Source organism: Heliangelus exortis, chromosome 20 (genome assembly GCF_036169615.1).
Source record: "Heliangelus exortis chromosome 20, bHelExo1.hap1, whole genome shotgun sequence".
Lineage (NCBI taxonomy): Eukaryota > Metazoa > Chordata > Aves > Apodiformes > Trochilidae > Heliangelus > Heliangelus exortis.
In genome coordinates this window covers 5,643,666-5,662,424 of record NC_092441.1, presented here as the reverse complement: position 1 = coordinate 5,662,424, position 18,759 = coordinate 5,643,666, and the positions used below count along the sequence as shown (strand labels likewise).

Sequence of the window (18,759 nt, the reverse complement as noted above, 5' to 3'; positions counted from 1 at the left end):
AAATAAATGCATGTGCAAACTCCTCTAGGTCTGCTTTCAAAACCACCCATTTGTTTGTATAAGATGGTGTAGCCAGGCTCCTACACTCTGCTGCAAACCTTCAGGTGCTTTCATGTTTGCATAAAGAAAATCTGAACATGAATATGCTTTTGCAAACATAGCTAAAAAAAAATAATAATCAAAATCTCTTTTGATTTGTAATGTGTGAGTAAAGAATTGTTTACATTCATGCACTGCTAATTGGAATCATCCATAATACGTCAGCTGGAGGCAGAGCAAAATAGGCTCAGAATAAAAATATCTACAAGACCTGGTCCTGCAAATGCTGAGTAACTTTATGTACTGCTCTTGAGCAAAATAATTTTATTCATCCCTTCTGGTGCTGCACACAGAGGATGGCTGGAGGTACCGAGAGCAAGGGAGGGAAATAAAGAGCTAATTTTTCCCTTATTTTGCTGTTGCATCCTCAGCTGACAGAAAAGGTCCATGGGGTGGGACAAAGCACATTTGTTTGCTTTCTGGCTGCTTGGGTGGGTGCTGCTCACTCACCTGCAGGAACCTGGTTGCCCCCAGCACAGTTCTCCAGGCCACAACTCCCTGGACACCCTGGAGACCTTCTGCTGACACAGAGGGGGAGGAGGATGAAGAGGAGAACACAGACACACAGACACAGACACAGACACACACACACAGACACCTGTGGCTCATCAGCTGCTGGTCCAGAACCAAGCTGGTGGTTCCAGCCCCTTTTCCACAGCACAATTCTGAGAGCAGGCACAGGGTGGGCTCTCAGTGGGCACCTTTGTTGGCAGCCAGGGGCAGGAGCAGCTGCTGATGTGGCACCCGGCTGTGTCACCTTGCTCTGTCCCCTGCTCCTGGAGGGAGCTTTGCCTCCAGCTGCAAGCAGGGGCTCTGCCTACCTCCTCCTGTCTAATTTTTATATTCGCTTTGTTTGACGTCTTCAAGCAAAATCTAAAAACAAATGAAAGAGCCAAGCAGAGGAGGGAGGAGGTGGAGGCATCTCCCCTCGATAAATCCTTCCTCTTCCTTCCTTTCCTTATTTCCCTCCCTTCCACTTTCTTCCCCTACCTGTTGACTACCATAACAGAAAACCTGCAATTTTAATGTGTGAAACTGTTACAATTTAAAATAATTCCTTTAAAAAAAAACAAAACAAAACCAAAACAACCACAAATCCAGAGAAAGAAAGCATTTCCCCTCCTGCTGCTCTGCCACCTCCAGCACCCAGCCCTCACCACCCCAGTGCTTCTCAGCAGACACACTCCCACCCTGACAAAAGTCAATGTTTGCATTTATCACCTATATTTTTAGTGCATCCTAGAGCTGGCCGTGCCTCAACACAGCCTTGTGGGCCAACTGCCATGATGAAAGGCACCTCCCTGCAAATGTTACTTCATTTCTGGAAGGGCCGAGGAAAGAAAAATCCCCAAGTGACTCCTGGCAGGAGCTGGATGCAGGGTCCCCGTTTCACCAGTCCTTCAGGTTCTTCCAGTTCATGAGGGTAAGGTGCACAGCAAAGGCATTTGCTCTGCAAGTGGCCTCCCAGCACCTGACCTCTGTGGAAAGGCAAACAGCAGCAAACCCAGCACAAACCCCTCACCCCAGGCTGAAAGCATCGTGGAGGGACAATTGGAGTAAACCTGTTGAGTTTTGGTGCTCTTTTGGGGTCTGCTTCTAAGAAGACTTCAAAGAGTTACAAATATCAGTGAGCAATTTCCAATTTTCCTGGGGTTTTTCTGTTTTGTTTTTTTTTTCTCTCAACTGGCTTGTCCCTGTACTTCTAGGATGCTGTTGAATGTGATGCCATGCACTGATTAACACCTTCACTGTGGGCACTGAGCAGCCCAGGTCACCTCCAGCACAAGGGATTTGTGCCCCTGCCTACTGTAAGTGACAGTCACTGCCATTCAGTCACACTCCATATCAGCTTCCTTGAAAACATCCCCATGGAGCAGCTGCCCCCAGCTGAAGTGCATCCCAGTTTGGTAGAAGATCCTGTAGGGATAGAAAGTAAATAATACTTTCTCTTCTCCAGTGCTGTGGGAGGGGTTGTGCATTTTACAGGAGAAAAAGACCAAGCTTTGTGGTGCCCAAAGCCATGGCTCACCTTGTCCCCAACTTCACAGGGGGTGGCTGGTGGCTCCTCCATCTCTCCTCTGCTCCCTTTCCTCCCCTTTCAAGGACAGGGACAGCAATACCACCTGGGGCTTTTCTAAAGATAAAATATTGGTGGTATTATACCCTGGGGTCATACAGAACTCTCAGGCAAGAAGGAAACCTCCTCTGAGAGGCTCAGGAATAGGGTTAAACCTCATGGTGACAGGAACAGAGGCCCAGAGCAATCAAAACTGCTGCTGGCACCCAGGAGCAGGTAAGCATGGTGGGCAGGCCATTCCCAGCTGTCCATGGTATGGTTTATCAAGTGGTTATGAAGAAAGAACTCCCCCCAAAAATGAGAAAAGAAAGAAATAACTAGCTAGAGGTTATTCAACCTGAGAATCACCTTGTTTTCCCACCTGCCCAGATAAATGTCATTATGTGAGAGGCTGGAGATCATTTACAGCCCTCAATTTAAGGAGCTCTAGCAGGGAATGAAAGAAAGGGCTTTGGATGGAGGTGTGATAGTTCTTTGACTGTCCTCAATAGCTACAGACATTTCCCCTCTGCCTGTAAGAGCTACATGACCTTAAGCATCCTTAAGGAAAACAACCCCACTCTGGCCAGCAGATGACTAACTGCTTGCAAACAATACAGGTATCTTTATATATAAAAGAAAAACCTCCAAAATATCCAAAGGTGACAATTTCCCACAGAAGGGACTGAAAACTGAGTACTCAAGCACACTCATTCCAAAAAGCAACTGGGAACCAGACAGTGTGAGCCCCAGCCACTGCACCCCAGACAGAATAAGCCTTTTGTTTGAGCAAATGCAAATGTCAGGAGAGGGAAGGGACCAGTTGCTACCAGTCCAGCCATGCCCCCGGCAGCAGGGTCAGACTGGGTGGCCTCAGATCTCTCCAGAAAACAGGCAAAGTCAAAACCCTAACTCTGCCTTTTGAAGAGATTCATCTCAAAGTCATTCTCACAGATGATCCCCATCTCCGCTTGCATATTGCTCATTTTCTAATTTTGTCAGGCAGACATTTAAGTGTGTGGAGTCCATTTGTGCAGGCATCAGAAAGCCAAACTCACTGGAGATCTCAGACCAAAATGTATTTTAAAATGCATTATTAACCACACATTACCCACAGCAGAGGAAAAACTTCGATGATAGTTAAAGGCAAAAGTCTGTCTTGCATAGCTAAGATTTGCCTCCTCAAAGTTACCTCTGTTGTAGGTGAACAGGGTCATTCTCCTCCTCATCCATCCATCCATCCTCTTCTGAGCTTTTGTGGCCACAGTGGTAGAGTCAGTGCTGCAGGAAGGGAAGGGATAAAGTACATGACATTACTACAGCAGAAGTGTTTACAAGATTCAGGAGTCCCATGTTTCCACTGACAATTAACTACAGCTCAGCAGAGAAACATCATTCTCTACTACAACTATGGGTATTTTTAGATAAATACATTCCACAAATATTTTGTAAAGAAAGCTTCTTTGCCTAAAGCATCTACTTCTTCTGAAGCCTCCAGTGGTACAATGTAAACCGTGTTATTAATAACAATTGTTCCTGTATTTGTTTCTTGAACACGGATGACAAAATACACAGTTTATTTGGGAGTGTCTGTATACTCTTCTATTTCTGTCCTTCTTATTCAACCCTGTAGAGTAAAAGAGGCAACTGTGAGTCCAGAGAGGGACACAGCCCTGCCCTGAAGAGATTACAGTCTCCATCAGATAATACCCTGCAAATTATACGTGGTGAGGCACAGACCTCAGAATGGGGAGAACAGTTTGGTTTGGGAAAGAAACTAAAAAAAGCAAGTTTTAAGGAAGACCTTGAAGGAAAACAGAAGGAAAAAATTAAGAAGGGGGAACCTAGAAATTACAAAGAATGAGCAAGGTAAGAGCACACCACTGGAGAAAGGGTTGATCTGTAGCAGTGAGATCCAGACCCTACATTTAGCTGATGTGCTGATACCTGACTCTGGGCAGGGAAGCTGCTCCACTCTTGAAACCAGAAGTGCTAAGAAAAGGTGAAAGACAACCTTACTGACCTCTGGAAGTCCATCACCCCCAAATGTGTACCATCTGCTGAGGTGATCATACAGTCAGCCTTGTGCACAGTTCTCCAGTGTCACCAGCAGCTTTGTTCACCTTCCAGGTGCCACTTGGGACATTGGGGGACCACAAAGCAACCTCAGATGAAGTGGAATGGGTGGCTTAGAGACTGAGCAGCTCCACCACATGATGCCTGTGCTTTCCTCCCATTAATTGGGCTAGCAGAGCACCTCCTACAACAGCTCATCAAGCTGTGCCTTCATTTGTAGGCTCAGCTGAGCAGGAACAAGCACAGTAGATGTGTTGTAGTGAGGACAGGGCAAGATGTAAGTGAGGCAAGGGCAGGGAGAGAGGACAGCGTTTGTTAGGTCAGCTGATGTGCTTGGGAAAACTAGACATGCTTTCAGGCACACAAGGCTTCCTTAGTCTGAAATAGAAGCAATAACCTTAGAGCTAAATACAGGTTGAGAATAATTGTTCTGTGTTAGACTTCATTATATTAATGAATTAGGCAATTTGAGAAAAAGGATGATTGGTTCCTGTTGATCAAAGGGAGGATACTGCCAGAGGACAGCTGATAATGTCATTTATGGCACAAAGAGAGAGGAAAAGAGACAGGAATAATGATTGCCTAGGGATGGATGGTGGTAGCAAAAATTATAATGTAATAGGCAATCAATATCTGTGTGATTTTTATATCCTAGAGTCAAGAATCTTAGTAGTCTGACTGCCTTCTCAAGTAGTTTGGAGACCTTCCCTGAAGGTCAGGAGTGAGAGATGCAGTTGTTGATTTCTTACCCAGTGTTTCAGTCCTTGATCCATTTCTACAAGTTAATTGGAGTTGGTTGCCTGCAGTTGTTGCCACCAGACTATCAAATCTGTGATGCAAACTGCACGGGCAGGAGGGTGGTGGGAGATCTCAGTCCTTCTGTAGTACTCAGAAATCTGATTCCATTAAGCAGCTGTGGTTAATTGCCAACACTTATGAATTCATCACTATCCTTTAGATATTTTGTTTCCTGTGACATTCCAGTCCCAGAAAACCTGTAATTTCCTAAGGATCTATGTTTTTACCTAAAAATTAAGTTCCTAGTGGACTTGTAGAGAAAAGCTAGAACATTCTGAAATGTATTCAAAGTCTATACCCAGAAGAAAAATTAATATGGTGAGAGGTTGATTATTATTTATGATTACTTAATTTCTCAAATATTTTTGGAGGTCTGAGTCACAAATTCTTGAGATTTGGTCTGACAATACTGAAACAAGCTTTAAGGACAGCAGCAGCAGTCTGGAAGGCATAAATGGAGAGCATCATTATGCAGTACTTGAAAATGAAATATCAATTGTTCTCAAGTAAGATATGACCTATGGCTTAAAGCTGTGAACAGATATGAGACTCACAAACATCTGTAGGGAAGGTAACCACCCCAGGCATTAAAAGTTTGATCTGTAGTCAGGAATTTTGCACTTTTCCCACTAAACTGCTGAACAGTGGAGCTGCTCACACCTGACTAACCCTGACAGAGACTGACTGAGAACCCCTTGGCTTCAAAAAGACATTGCAGTTACCTACATCTGAGACTCAGCAGGGAGTTCAAGTATGGGCCTTAAAAACACTGAAACTACTCTTGACAAGGATGAAGCAATCTGTTGAAGACCAGGCAGACATTTCATAGCACAGCTGGTGGCAGAACTCAGCAGCTCTGTCTCTGTGCTGGCACATGGGATGCTTAACCTTATGGTCTAGTGAAAATCAAAAGGGAATTTGGTTTAGTTTGTAAAATCTGTATGCAAGTCTAATTTTGGCCAGCAGCAACTTCAGTGAGTAGGTTGGTATAAAATGTTCACGATTTGTACTGGAGGAATATATACTTTCATATCTATAGAAACACCCACAGAAATTCCTTCAGGGAATCACAATAGTTGGTATGTGAGACCTCACTGTTCCAGAGCCCTTCTGCTCTGGGGGATGAATCAGGCTCCATAGACCATGGGCAATGATAACCAAGTGATCAAAAGACAGCAATAGCCAGTGAATGTCTGACACTTGCTAACAGTGAATTCCAGTGGAGACAGAGGAGGAAAGCAACACAGAAAAGGGCACTGACTTGCCCAGAGTCAGATCTGGAATGTGGGGTGCTCAAGCTGTCATCTTTTGTACCATATTCTTCACTAACCTGCCACCTCTCATTTCCATCAATGTGACTGAAAACTCCCACACTGCTGCGTTGCTGGATGAGGCTGCCCAAGCAGCAAATCCACCCAGTTTCATGAGACTGTGAGAACCTAACATAATCCTTAGCTGTATTCTGACATTCAGCAGTTCTTTACTCTCTGTCTTTAGAGGTAAAGTGAGGTGGAGTAAGCCTTAGCCTACAAGGGGCAGAGGGAGAGGGTACCTGATGGAGATGAGAGCCTTGAGTGCTGAGGTCTCCCACGGCACAGCAGTTCCTGGCATTCAACAATTTAAGACACGAGGTCAGAGGGAATCAGTCTGGGTGAAAAGAAGAGCAACATGAAAACTTGGTGCAGCAGAGCAAGGAGCAGGAGGCAGCAAGCAAAGGGAGCAACACACAAGGTGGTCCATCCAAGAATGCTGTGGGAGAGGCAGAAAAAACAAAGGAATGGGTTATAGGTGCAGCAGGGAATTAATATCTTCTGCCGGGGTTTACAGATCTGTTTTTAATGGCATTAATGTTATATCAGAATTATCACAAAGATACTAAACAATAATAAAAGCACTGCATTCCCCAAGTCCTCTTTTGGTTTATGCCATGGGTAATCTTGAAGCCCAGGGGACATGGGAATGCAGGGCACCAAGATCCATGAGGGCATGGAGCTGGCAGACTGTTTCAATGTGATGGTTTCCCAGGTCCCAGGGAAGGAGGGGGTCTCTGTTTCCAGGCCTCTGAAGTGCTGAATTACCAAAAGGAAAACCACAGCACATTGCACCAAAACTGCAGCCATCAATACTACAGCTAGTTTTTAACAAACAAAAGTTGCCAGAATAAAGGATGGGGGTTGAGGGATGTCTGCACTATATGCCAAGGTTTTTCTAAAAATATTTTACACCTGCTATTTGTTCTGCACACTGATCATATTTTGTCTATGAGGTAGAGAACTGACAGTGCCAAAGGGAACGTGGTTTATGTTCCCAGGTCTTAATGCTTTTTCCCTTCTGTAAGGCAAAACTCCTTACTACCATCACTAAAATAAAGCCAAGAGGACAAAAGTCATACGCACACTGCCACGGCACCAGTTCAACTGTTCCTCTCACTGATCTTTGGAAACAATCCCTGCAGCAGGATTTTACAGCCCTGGCACTTGGATTTAGCTAACTTTTTATGCAGCTCATGAGAGGAACGCAGCCAACTCTGTATACACAATTTAAATCAACTTGCTGATGACATAAAAAAGAGTGCTGAACCACTGCTTTGCTTCAGCTGCTCCAAAACTCCCAACTCCCAATAAATAACTCGGAGTTATTTATTCCTGAAACATTTAATAGAACAATCTGGGGCATCAGATCAGTAAATGAACTCTGGCTTGGTCCCATGCAGGTCCAAAGAGCCGATTTAACAACAAGTTGTTTGGTTATTTGATATTTCAGAAATGCAACTGGGCTCTTTGCTACTGACATTGCCATGCAACGGGAGCAGGGGTGCAGGTGGGTGGGCAGGTGGCTAGAGCTGGGTTATCATCTGCCATGATGTAGCAAGAGATCATTCAAACAATATTTAATAGCTTTCTAAGTTTGCATAGTGAAGAGGGGATGGCTCTTACTGTGGCTTACACCCAGCCCTCAAATTGTATGTAGTACAACAGCTTAGTTGAAGCTAGAACTCCAAAACTTGGACTCACACTCCCACCCACAGGGGGACCCCTGTGAGCATGTGGCAGGCAGGCAGCAAGGAGCTGGCTCTGCTGTGTAGAAATAATCACATCAATTTAACTCTGAGCACTGCTACCAGACTTTTGACCAAGAGAAAGGTCTCTCACCTACCCACAAAACCAATGCAGACCATAGCTGCCCATGGAACCATCTCTGCCCTGCTGTGCCAAGGTGCCCCTGAACTCCATTTCACACATCTCAGGTTATTTTCAAGTTACCAACTTGTGCTGAATTGGGTGAGCCTTGCCAATCGTGCTCTTAACTTGCACTTGGGTGGGGACTGTCAATGAAGAGACAGGATGCCCTAAACACCACCCAGGGGGTTGCATGCCTCATGTTTTACCCTTTTTTTTTTTTCACTCTAAATTAAAGATCTCTTCCAAGGTTTAACTTACACCAGCAATTTTAAGGGAAGTAAATTGCATGTTCACAAGAGAAAATACAAAAGAACTTGCACAACTGAGCAAATGCTTCCTTTTCCCCTTTTGCTCCTTTTTAGGTCCTTTCTCTCAAAGCAATTGCACTTACCTGACTCAAGAGCAGAGCACTGGGTGTGTGCAAATTAAACCAGAGACTGACTTGGCACTCATTTGGAACAGAATGTTGCAATGCAAATGTTTGATCTAACAAATTCAACACCAAACTTTAGCAAAAGATAAATAAATGGGTGAAGCAGACTGATCAGAAAGCAGAAATTTCTGTAAGGAGCAAGAGAAAACATTTAAAATCTTCACATTTGCATTCTTTGAGAACTCTGGAAGCTCTCTCTCCAGATTGTCTCCTTGCATAGCACCATAAACAAACCCTGCTTAGGAAAATTATTACATTAAAGGTGCTGCAAAATCCAATCCTGTTTCCAGGGATTATTCCTTGCTGCACAGCCCTGTCTTCCATACGCAGAGCTTGTTACAGTGGAAGGAAACGAATCAGACTGGGGAGAGGGTCAGATTTTAAGACAAAGTCACAGGAACAGAAAGATCACAGAAGACACAGAGCAGTCTCCACCATCAGAGCTGTCCAAACTCGTGGGCAGTTTAGGTATTATTATTATTATTGTATTATAAATAGTAAAACTGCAATAAGTCTTAAGTCTCAGCATACAGATATAATACACAGTGCTATAATACACGTTCTCCATTTTCCAGTAACTGATCCAATGTTTACTTCTTTCTTCTAATTGTTATTTAAAGCAAAAACATCCACTTAAAATCAGACACCAAACAATGCACTTTTAAGCCTGGTTCTGTCCACTGATGTGCCATTAGCAGAAAGATAAACCAGATGGCAAACTCAATCAGGCACCAGTTAAATGCAGAGGGATGAATGCCTAAAAAACCCTTTGCTCCATTATTGCTTTTGAATCGGTCGTCATGGCATTAGAAACTGATTGTCAGCCCCACATCTCCACCCCATCCATTTCCTCCCAGCCTCAGTCCAAAGCAAAGCTCTCAGGCTGGGGTTGACAAACACCCTCCTCCTCACAGCACTATTTCCACCAAAACTCTGCTCACACCAAACTGGGGGTGTATGAACGTGTGGGATTTACACACATTGTAAAATCAAGTGCACCAAGTAGGAAAAGACTGCTCTGCAGTCTCAAAATCCAGCTTCAGAATACTTAAAACTGAGATAATTTGAATGCTGTTCTACTCCTGTAGTTTACAGTTCATCAGCCCAAGGACTACCCACTTAGCATGTAACTTCTCTGTACAGCTGGAGCTGACATGGAAAAAAACCTCGTGTTTGTTAGATTTACAGATTAAAGCAGCAAGTTTCTCTTCTCCTTGGCACTGCTCATTAGCAAGGAACACATTTTACCAAACAGACGGAAAAGAGTCAGGGATGTAACTTCAAAATAGCCCTGGAAAAGCTGAGTTGTTTTCTCAGCCTCTGAATTCTTCCTCCTCCTACTCACATCCACTTTTTAGAACCTATCAGGTTAAAATTGGTAAAATCCACTAAAGTAAAAACTTTAGAATTAGTCACATTGTAGTTGCATTACACTTATCTTTTTAATAGAGCATATAAAATGAAAGTTTACAATGAATTTAGCAAACTGTAAATCAGCACTTTTATTCACTCTAGTTTCTGAGCTATTAATCCCCAATACAGAACCAGAACGCTGACACACTGATCTAGGACCTCTGGAGGTAACAGTTCAAATCCATTTTGATGACATGGAAAGTGAATTCCATTGAATCACCTGAGTCCCTTCTGGATACATCACAATAACCCAACATCCATACAGCTCAGAGCCTTAACTCTCAAGGAAAAGAAAACAAAAATACCTTCTGGCTTCAGCGAGCTGCAGCCCTGGAAAACAAGTGAAAGTTTGCTCAAATAATGGTAGTTATTAATGGTACTTTATCAAGCTACTTGCTTTGTCAGTAGGATTTTAGGCAAAGCAACCCCATTACTGTGGTGCATCAATCCAGCAGCTCTTTCCCTCCCTCCTCTGTGAGGCACTGACTCAGACTTTTTTGCATCATTAGCAGCACCAACACAATAAACACCACGCTGTGATCTTCGGCAGAGCAGTAAAAACACAGACCACAACAGTCAATTAATTTTAAAGAATTTTAATACAAACTTAATATAAACTATTTCAGTCCCTCTTAACATGTAAGACACTGACTCAAAATACTTTTATACCTTTTTTCAAGTATTGCACAATGTAGGTACAAAATTAATATTTACGATTACATTTTCTTCCATAATATATAGCAAAAATCTTTAAACTTTTAACAGAAAATACAATTTGTGTTTCTTTTGAAAAAAGCAAATATTTCGTACATTTTAATTCCACCACTAAGGAATATTCTGTACACAACTTTTTATTTTTTTTTTAGAATTGATGTCTTTAAGATGGATATCTTACAATTTCAGTAAAAAAAATACAACATGAAGCTGCTGCAGCTGTCACAGATCACTGTAGTAAAAAGATATAAATGCAATACCATGTTGTAGAAACAATATATATACTCTGATATTTTACAAACTTTGTACTAAATTAAATTATACAATTAGAAAAAGACCAATAAACCCACCTATTAGTGCCAATTTTTTTAATATATATACACATATATGCTTGTGTACATATATATATACACACATGAAAAAAATCAGCCACGTCCTTGCTATATCTTAAATACTGTAAGAGGCCATATTTTGAGAGTATATTTTTGTAATGTACAGTCAGTATAAAATAATTTTGTGCTTGGTTGGCAAATGAAAAAAATGATGCATGTTGTATTTATCTAACCAAGCCTGAATGTATTCATACTACAAGCCTTAAAAAAAATCTCAAGAGGTGGAAAAAAAGATACACCCTTGGGTACGTGCATTTTTAACTTGTACAATAGTATTTACTTGTATTTCACTTTCGTTTTATTTTTAGTTAGCCATAACTGGCTGGAATTGCTGGTTAGAATACTGCATGTTGTTTAAACTAAAATTCAAGCCATCCACAAAAGACTTCTCATTTAGACCTCCATAGGCTGCAAACATATCAAAGGCATTACTGTACTGGAGAGGACTGAGGTTAAGTGGGCTGTCACCAGGAAATATGCTACTGGTACTACCTTGACCCTGCATGTTGGGGAAAATGAACTCCTTTGCGTTAGGAGAAAGGGCAGAAGTCTTCTGCTGCTGCTGCTGTTGCTGCTGCTGCTGCTGACTGCCTAAGCCAAGCCCGTAGAGAGAGTGCATGGAGGAGGAGAGGGCTTTCTGCTTCAAGAGGTCATTGACATTCAAGCCCAGGTTGGTGGGAGAGGTGCGGGCGACCTTGTTGCTACGGCCGCTATTCTTCATTTTGGTCGAGCCAAACTTGGTGGCAGCAAATGTGGCAGTGGTGAAGGTTAAAGGCTGAGTGGAGCGGGGCATGAAAGTTGGGCTGACAGCAGCAGAGTGACCAAAGGGAGGAGAAGGAGAACTAGACACTGAAGATGCTGGGTCACTAATTGGCATGAACACCTGGGCCTCTGGGTTAAAGCTGTTCTTGATTTCCTTATCCAACTCACATCCATTTTCATTATCATCCACATAAAGCACTTTCACTGGTCCCTTTTCACCGATTTGGTATGAAACCTCAAACGGGTCAATCCAAACACTAAGATCCTGAGGCAAGTTGCCACGAACATCATCAATGTCCAGACCACTCTCTTTGGATGCTTGTTCTATGACCGGGTCCACTTTCTCCCCTATATGTATACATCTAAACCCTGATCCTTTGTATGGCTTTTCTGGATACCAGTGCCCTTCATACTTCTTCTTCAGAAGTCTTTCAAGCTCTTCACCAAAAATGTTGACACGTCGTCTGGGAAGCTTATTGTACAAATATGAAATAATAAAATTGAGTGCTACTTGGATTTCAAGCTGCATAGCTGCTATGCCACAAAGTTATAAGTCTGTTTCAAAACCTGAAGAAGAAAGTGTTCAAGATGCCACAGGGAAACAAACTTTCATTCAAAGTGCTGATTCTAGTTGATTATTATCCTTCACCTTGAGTGCTCTTGTTCCTTTAAGAAAAAACAAAAGCAAACACATCCAAATAAGGAAAGCGTAAGATCAAGCTCCAAGGCATATTCTTGTAGCTTCACTTTCTGCAGAAAATGGGTTACTTTTTAACTAAAAAAAAAACGTGCATCAAAGTATTTATGTTCATGCCTGAGGAAGGTGAGGATGTCAAGCACATTCAGCATGACTTACAAACAGAATTGTGGAAGATACACCAGGCATGTGTTTACATATCCAGCATGGGGCATTTCAAAATCACATGAGCCTGCCCTTTAGTTATTCACAAAGCAGCAAGGATAATTTTTAAGACATCACAGAACTGCCAGGCCTGTCAGGGGTTCAATTACCAACCCGTATTCCGATGATTTATAGTACTCAGCTGCAAAATTTAGCACCAGATTATTAGTTTAGCTTGAAAGGTCTTAGTCCAGGAGCTATTTATCATTTTAAAGTTCGCAAACATACTGGTTGTGCTGTGAGCTACAGAATTATAAAAATGTTTACAGCTGCTTTAGAAGACTTCACAAAAATAGCTAAAATTATGCAACATTTATTTTAAGTCCAAGCAAATCATCCGCATAAACTGTGAGCTGGCAAAATTATGCTAACTGAAGAGAAAATGTCTGCTGTACATTTACAACAGTTCTTCCTCAGAATGCCTAAAATGATGATCCAACACAATGCATACAAGTTAGATGCATGAACATTCTGTTGTAAGAGGGGCAATGACTGTGAAATCATTGCTTTTAATTCATATGGAAATTTCCTCCTTTTTACAAGTTATTCTGTATTTTCAGATGAACTATATTAATATACACTAAATTAATATTTAACATTGTCTGCAGTCCGGATTTCAAAAAGTTACGAGCGCCAATAGGGCTTCTGATTGCCTCAAAAGGGATTGTTTTCCTCCTTCTCTCTGACTCCATTTTATACTTAATATAAAATATGGTTGCCACTCCTTCACAGAGGACAAAAGAGAAATTATCTATCTAATCTTAAAGTAGGTACAAGAATCAAGCATTAGCATATGTACTGCTAATAAATATTCTGCAGTCCCTTAGCATAAAGGTACTCATCCACAGGAGACACCTTTGTTCAAAAAGTACAGATGAAACAAAGCATGTATTTCTTGGCTCAAGTTAAATGCCAAAAGAGAATTTCAATTAAGTGTGCTTTTCTGCACTGCATCACTAGGAGCAAAATTTAGTGTAGCTGTCACTAAAGATTAGAGAAATCAAAGTCAATATCAAAATCCTTTAACAGTGTGAATACAATGCTTTTTTTATTCCTTGCCACAAATAATCTCCTTTTAAAGTCTGCAACCCTATTTCCAAGCCGCTCATGTTCTCCCCAACATGGTATGGGAATAGTTTGAAAGCTTGTACGATAAGGCGACCTTTAAACGTTTGCTGGATCAGCACTGGGTGGGGATAAGGAAAAGATCAAGGGCAAACAGAAGATATTTACAAAAGGGACACGATCAGTATAGAAAAGCTGATTGGGTGCTTAAAAGGGGCATTTAAAAATGATTTATTAATCCATCTGGTTTGTTTCCCTTCCTCTGTGTCCTTTAGGAAAAAAAAAAAAAAAAACCCAATCCTTCCAAGGCACACACCGGGACAGACGCTATAAATTTTTTTGAAGTCCCCAAAACTGATCCATGGTACAAGCAGCTGATCAAACAAACCAGCTTGATCGTTTCAAAGGTGTTTTGCTGTTGGGGTTTTGTTTGGTTGGTTTTGGTTTTTTTAAAATTTAAATTTAATCTAAAGAGGAGCCGGGAGGCCCACCCGGGGCCGGGGGCAGCGGCTGCCGGCGCTGTGCAGTTACATAACCGCGCGGCCGCCGCTCATTAGATTTCTCCTCACAGCCCCGCCAGCTCCGGCAGCAGCAGGAGGAGGAGGAAAAACGTTTTCTGAGCCCGTAAGAAAAGAAAATGAAGAAGAGGAAGGGAGATGAGTGGAAAGAAGGAAGAGGGGGGGGTGTGGGGGGGGATTTGCAAAGCCCTTCTTCTCTCCGCACCCTGGGCCCAACGACCCCCCCCTTCCCGGCTCCCCCCCCCGGGCAGGGTCCCGCAGGACGGCTGCCAGCTCTGCCCGGAGAGGCCCAGCACAAGCAGCAGTTATTAGTCAGCCGGCAACGCTCACTCCTCCCAGCCCGAGCGCGTCCAGAGATCGCCTTGGGAGGGACCCTCTCGCAGGCCGGCTCCCCGGGCCGTGCCCTCTTCCCCAGGCCCCTCTCGCCGAGGGGCTGCCGCCGACCCTCACCCTCTCCTCCTTCCATCGCCCCCTGTGCTCCGGAGCACCCCGGCCCTTCCTCTCCCCGCGGGGCCGTGCCCGCCTCAGTCACCGCAGGGTCGTGACCGTCTCGGTACTCGGGGACGCCCGCTTCACGACCGGGCCGTGCCCGCCTCGGAACCCCCACTTCAGGGGCCCGGGGCCGAGCGATTGTTGCCTCAGCGGCAGGGGCCGGGCGGTGGCTGCCTCAGGCCCCCTGTCACGGCAGTCGGGGCCGCGCCCGCCTCAGGGGCCGGGCGGTGGCTGCCTCCAGCCCCCTGCCCCAGCGTCTGCCTTCGGGCTGGGCCCCCCCGGCGCATACCCCCGCGCCGTCCCGGGCCGTCCCCCCGCCCTCAGCGAGCGGTACTCACCCGGTTGGGTGTGCGGGGGTAGTGCAAAACAATCCCGGCGGGGGTGTGAGTGCGGGAGGAGGGCGGGGGGTGGGGGCGGCTCAGCACCCGACCCCCATCTCCGACAGCCGGCTCCCTCGGCGAGGATGGGAGGGGTAAGGAAAGATTTGGTTTTTTTTTAAAAAAAAAAAAAAAGGGAGGGGGAAGGGTTGGAGAAAAAAAAAAGGGGGGGGGGAAGGGAAAGGGGGGGAGGGCTGCGCTGCTCACACCCCCACGACGGGCGCGCACAACCGCCGCTGCCGGGCTCCTTCTGCTACTGCCCCGCCGCCTGACGCGCCCCTATATATCGCCTCCCTTCCCCCGCCCCCTGACTGGCCCCGCCCATTATCCCCGCCCCCAGCTGCTGGCGTTCCCCATGGCCCCGCCCATCGCCCGCCTGGCCCCGCCCATCACGCGCAGGGCCCTCTGCTTCCCCCCCCCCCCCCGCCGTGGAGGGGCCGCTCTTACGTCATCCCGCGCCTCACCTCGCAACAGCGTTGCGTCACTGCCTACGTCAAACCCTGCCCTCGCGCCCCGCATCTCCGCAGGGAAGGAAGGGGGGGGGGATAGGGGGAAAGGGGCCCAAGCTGAACTACATCTCCCATGACCGCCGCTGAGGAGCGGCATGGCGGGGGGCCGGGGCGTAGAGGTCACCCCGCAACCCCTCCTGCGGAGAGGCCACGGCTGCGGACGGAGAGGGGGGGTGGGGGCATGGCGACTTTCCCGCACCCAGAGTGGCACCACCCGCACTGCCCTCCCTCTGAGCCCCATCAAGTGTGTGTGTGTGTGTGTGTGTGTCCCGCCATTCCGCGGCTAAAAATACTCCCCACAGGTAGCAACGCTGACCGATTGGCTGCCTGCCCGCCCGGGGAGCCGCCTGATTGGTCACTGGGTAGCGAAGAGGATGACGTCAAACTCCGCTTTTGGGGGGAATAAAACTTCCCCGGGGGGGTGCAATGGGACGGGGTTGCGGGGCAGCATCCTCAGCGCACCCCGCACCCTCTGTGAGGGAGATCGGGACGAGCCCGGGGACAGCGCCGGTGCCACCCAGCACCGTGCGGGCCGAACCGGGTTGTACCGCGGGGCATGGCCCCAATGCCGAGAGGGGAGCGGGGGGGGATCCGTCAGAACCTCCCAAACCCAGAGACCTGGGGAGGGGAAGCTGGCGCGGTAGCGGGAGAGCCCGGCCCTCTGCTCATTAAAACATCCCTGGCTTTAGGCTTTAAATATCACTCGCGGGTATTATTAGGTTGGGGTTGGTTTGTGAGCTTCAAACCGGAGAGCAGGATTGGGTTGTGGAGGACAAACCGCGGAGGTGGTTGGGTTCTTGTTGTTTTTTTTGTTGGTTTTTTTTTTTTTTCTCCTTCTCTTGCTCTGTGTTTGTATAATAATAAAGCATTTTGGCATAAACGCTGCAGGGGCCCCAGGAGAGATTTGGAAATGCCAGTCAGAAGAAATGCCAGCACTTTAACCCTTGGGAGCTTAGAATTTATACGAGACGGAGTGGGAGGCAAGAGCCTGAAAACCAAAATGTTAAGGAGGATGCAAGGGGTGGTAGCTGGGATTTTCCATTCTGAAGGTTTCTGCTGGAAGGGCTGAATCGTTGTAAGACACATAGTGTTTATTCAGATGTATTAATCTGAATCATACTGGGATTGCAATATAAAAAAACCAACATGAAAATCTTAATTCAGAATAAAAAGATACAGTTTCCCCCCCTATTTTTCTTTTTTTCTTTTTTCTTTTTTTTTTTTTTTTTCTTTATATCCATAAAGGTTGCATGGGCCTTCATTAAAAACTGGGTCACGTCATCACTGTGCACCCCAAATGGCAAATGAAGTATAAAGATTATAAAATTACAAGCAATGGCAACTGGGAGACCACTGAGAATTGCTGCAGCACAGCCAGGGATCCAGGTGAGAGTCCTGGATTTTTTGTTCTTAACAAGTTGTCATTACTTTTACCACAAAAATTAAGAGACAATGTGAAGTATCGACCAAAAAGAGATGAGGTGAAAAGACAAATGCAGGTCTGATTTTTTAAAAATTAGAACTTAGAAATCTCCCTGGTACAACAAACACAGAAGATGCTGACAGCTCCCAGCTGTGCCAGGGAAGAGTTCAGCACTTTGCTGTGTTCTGCTCTGTGCTGACTGGGGCAGCAGCACCAGATTTCCCTTTGAAGTGGGAAAAACTGCACAACTCCACAGATCAGAGTTTTCAGGTGAGATCTCGTAAGGAGCTTTACAAAGCAAATAAATAAATTAAAAAAAAAAAAAAAAAGTGAAAGCAGCGACTCTCTTTTAAATGGCTTTTACACTACATGAGAAGCATTAGGAACTGAATTAAATATACAGAGCTAATACATTTATAATCAAGGCAGCTGTGGGAGCCTTTAAAGCTGTAAAAATGGTGATGTACTTTTCTGTGGGTTATGTAAAGGAAAAGTCTAATGTAGCTGATGCTCAAATTGCATGTTGTTGTACAAATCAGATGTTAAATCTTACAGACAGGTGATTGCCCTAAGAATAACCTCTTCAGGTCAGCAAGAATCACAGCTGCTTCTAGTGGTCCAAGGAAAGTTTTGATTTATCCTCTTTTTTTTTTTTTTTTTTTTTGAAAGAATATTCAGACTTCTAAACTGCAGTGAGCATTATGGCACTCACATAGAACACATCAGAAGCAGGTGGCCAAACTGTAGTAGTGGTAAATTATTAGCACCTAAAACCAGAGCCTAATCCTGGATCACTTGTAGTCTTAAAGCCTCAACTGGCTTTTTGATCCACAAAGAGGTCAGAATAGGGCCTGCAGTATTTTTCAGTCCTTTTGATTAATACACAGCAATAACAAAATGTCTACCTCTTCCTGCTAGAAAAAAAAAAAATCTTTATAAATGCAATCAATGCAAAATAACAGCACCAGCAGCAAAATTTTACTCACGTTGCTAATTCTGTTCAACTGAAAGATTAATTTTAAGAGAAAAAAAAAAATTCTTCCCTGACAAACCTCAACAATTTTTTCCCAGTAGAGCAAATCAACAGAAGTATTTCAGAGCATGGCAGGGAGGCAAGAGTGAGATTAGAAGTAACAAGACTTTCTTAATCTGTATTAAACCAGAAGAACTTTGATCTCATCCCCTGCTTGTAGCCAGCTTCTGTGATGCTGGGCAGCAAGGCATCACCAGAAAGCAAACCACAGTTTCTACAGCCTGGGGCTCTGCAGTCTGCTCTCTAGAGCTGAGATCTCCCCATTTCTAAGGACCTTCATCCCTACAAGACCTTGTAGAGTCAATGAAGTCTCTAAAAAGGGACATTCTTTTGTCTACTAAAACAATCAAAATTTGGATCCTAAAATAAGTAATAACATTCTTTTAAGATATAAACCAGTGTTATTTCTTGATCAATACAATATCTAAAGCCAAAATAAAGTTTATTAATCTGAAAAGTTATTTAAAGCAATTAAAAATACCAAAGAACATTTTTACTAATCTATGTCAACATGAA

General features: G+C 44.5%; 1 protein-coding gene across 1 annotated transcript; it reads right to left on the bottom strand.

Moving 5' to 3' along the window:
* Positions 1-10,637: 10,637 nt before the first annotated feature.
* On the bottom strand, positions 10,638-15,542 carry TOB1 (transducer of ERBB2, 1). Its single transcript, XM_071763818.1, has 2 exons — positions 15,240-15,542; positions 10,638-12,591 (listed from the first exon to the last, which is right to left on the bottom strand). The coding sequence occupies exon 2, from the start codon at positions 12,452-12,454 to the stop codon at positions 11,468-11,470; it is 987 nt and encodes a 328-aa protein (XP_071619919.1). The 5' UTR covers positions 12,455-12,591; positions 15,240-15,542; the 3' UTR covers positions 10,638-11,467.
* Between the last annotated feature and the right edge of the window lie 3,217 nt (positions 15,543-18,759).

What these genes read in the sequence shown, in the direction of transcription:
- TOB1 (XM_071763818.1), bottom strand. Translation starts at nt 12,454, where the DNA reads ATGCAGCTTGAAATCCAAGTAGCACTCAATTTTATTATTTCATATTTG.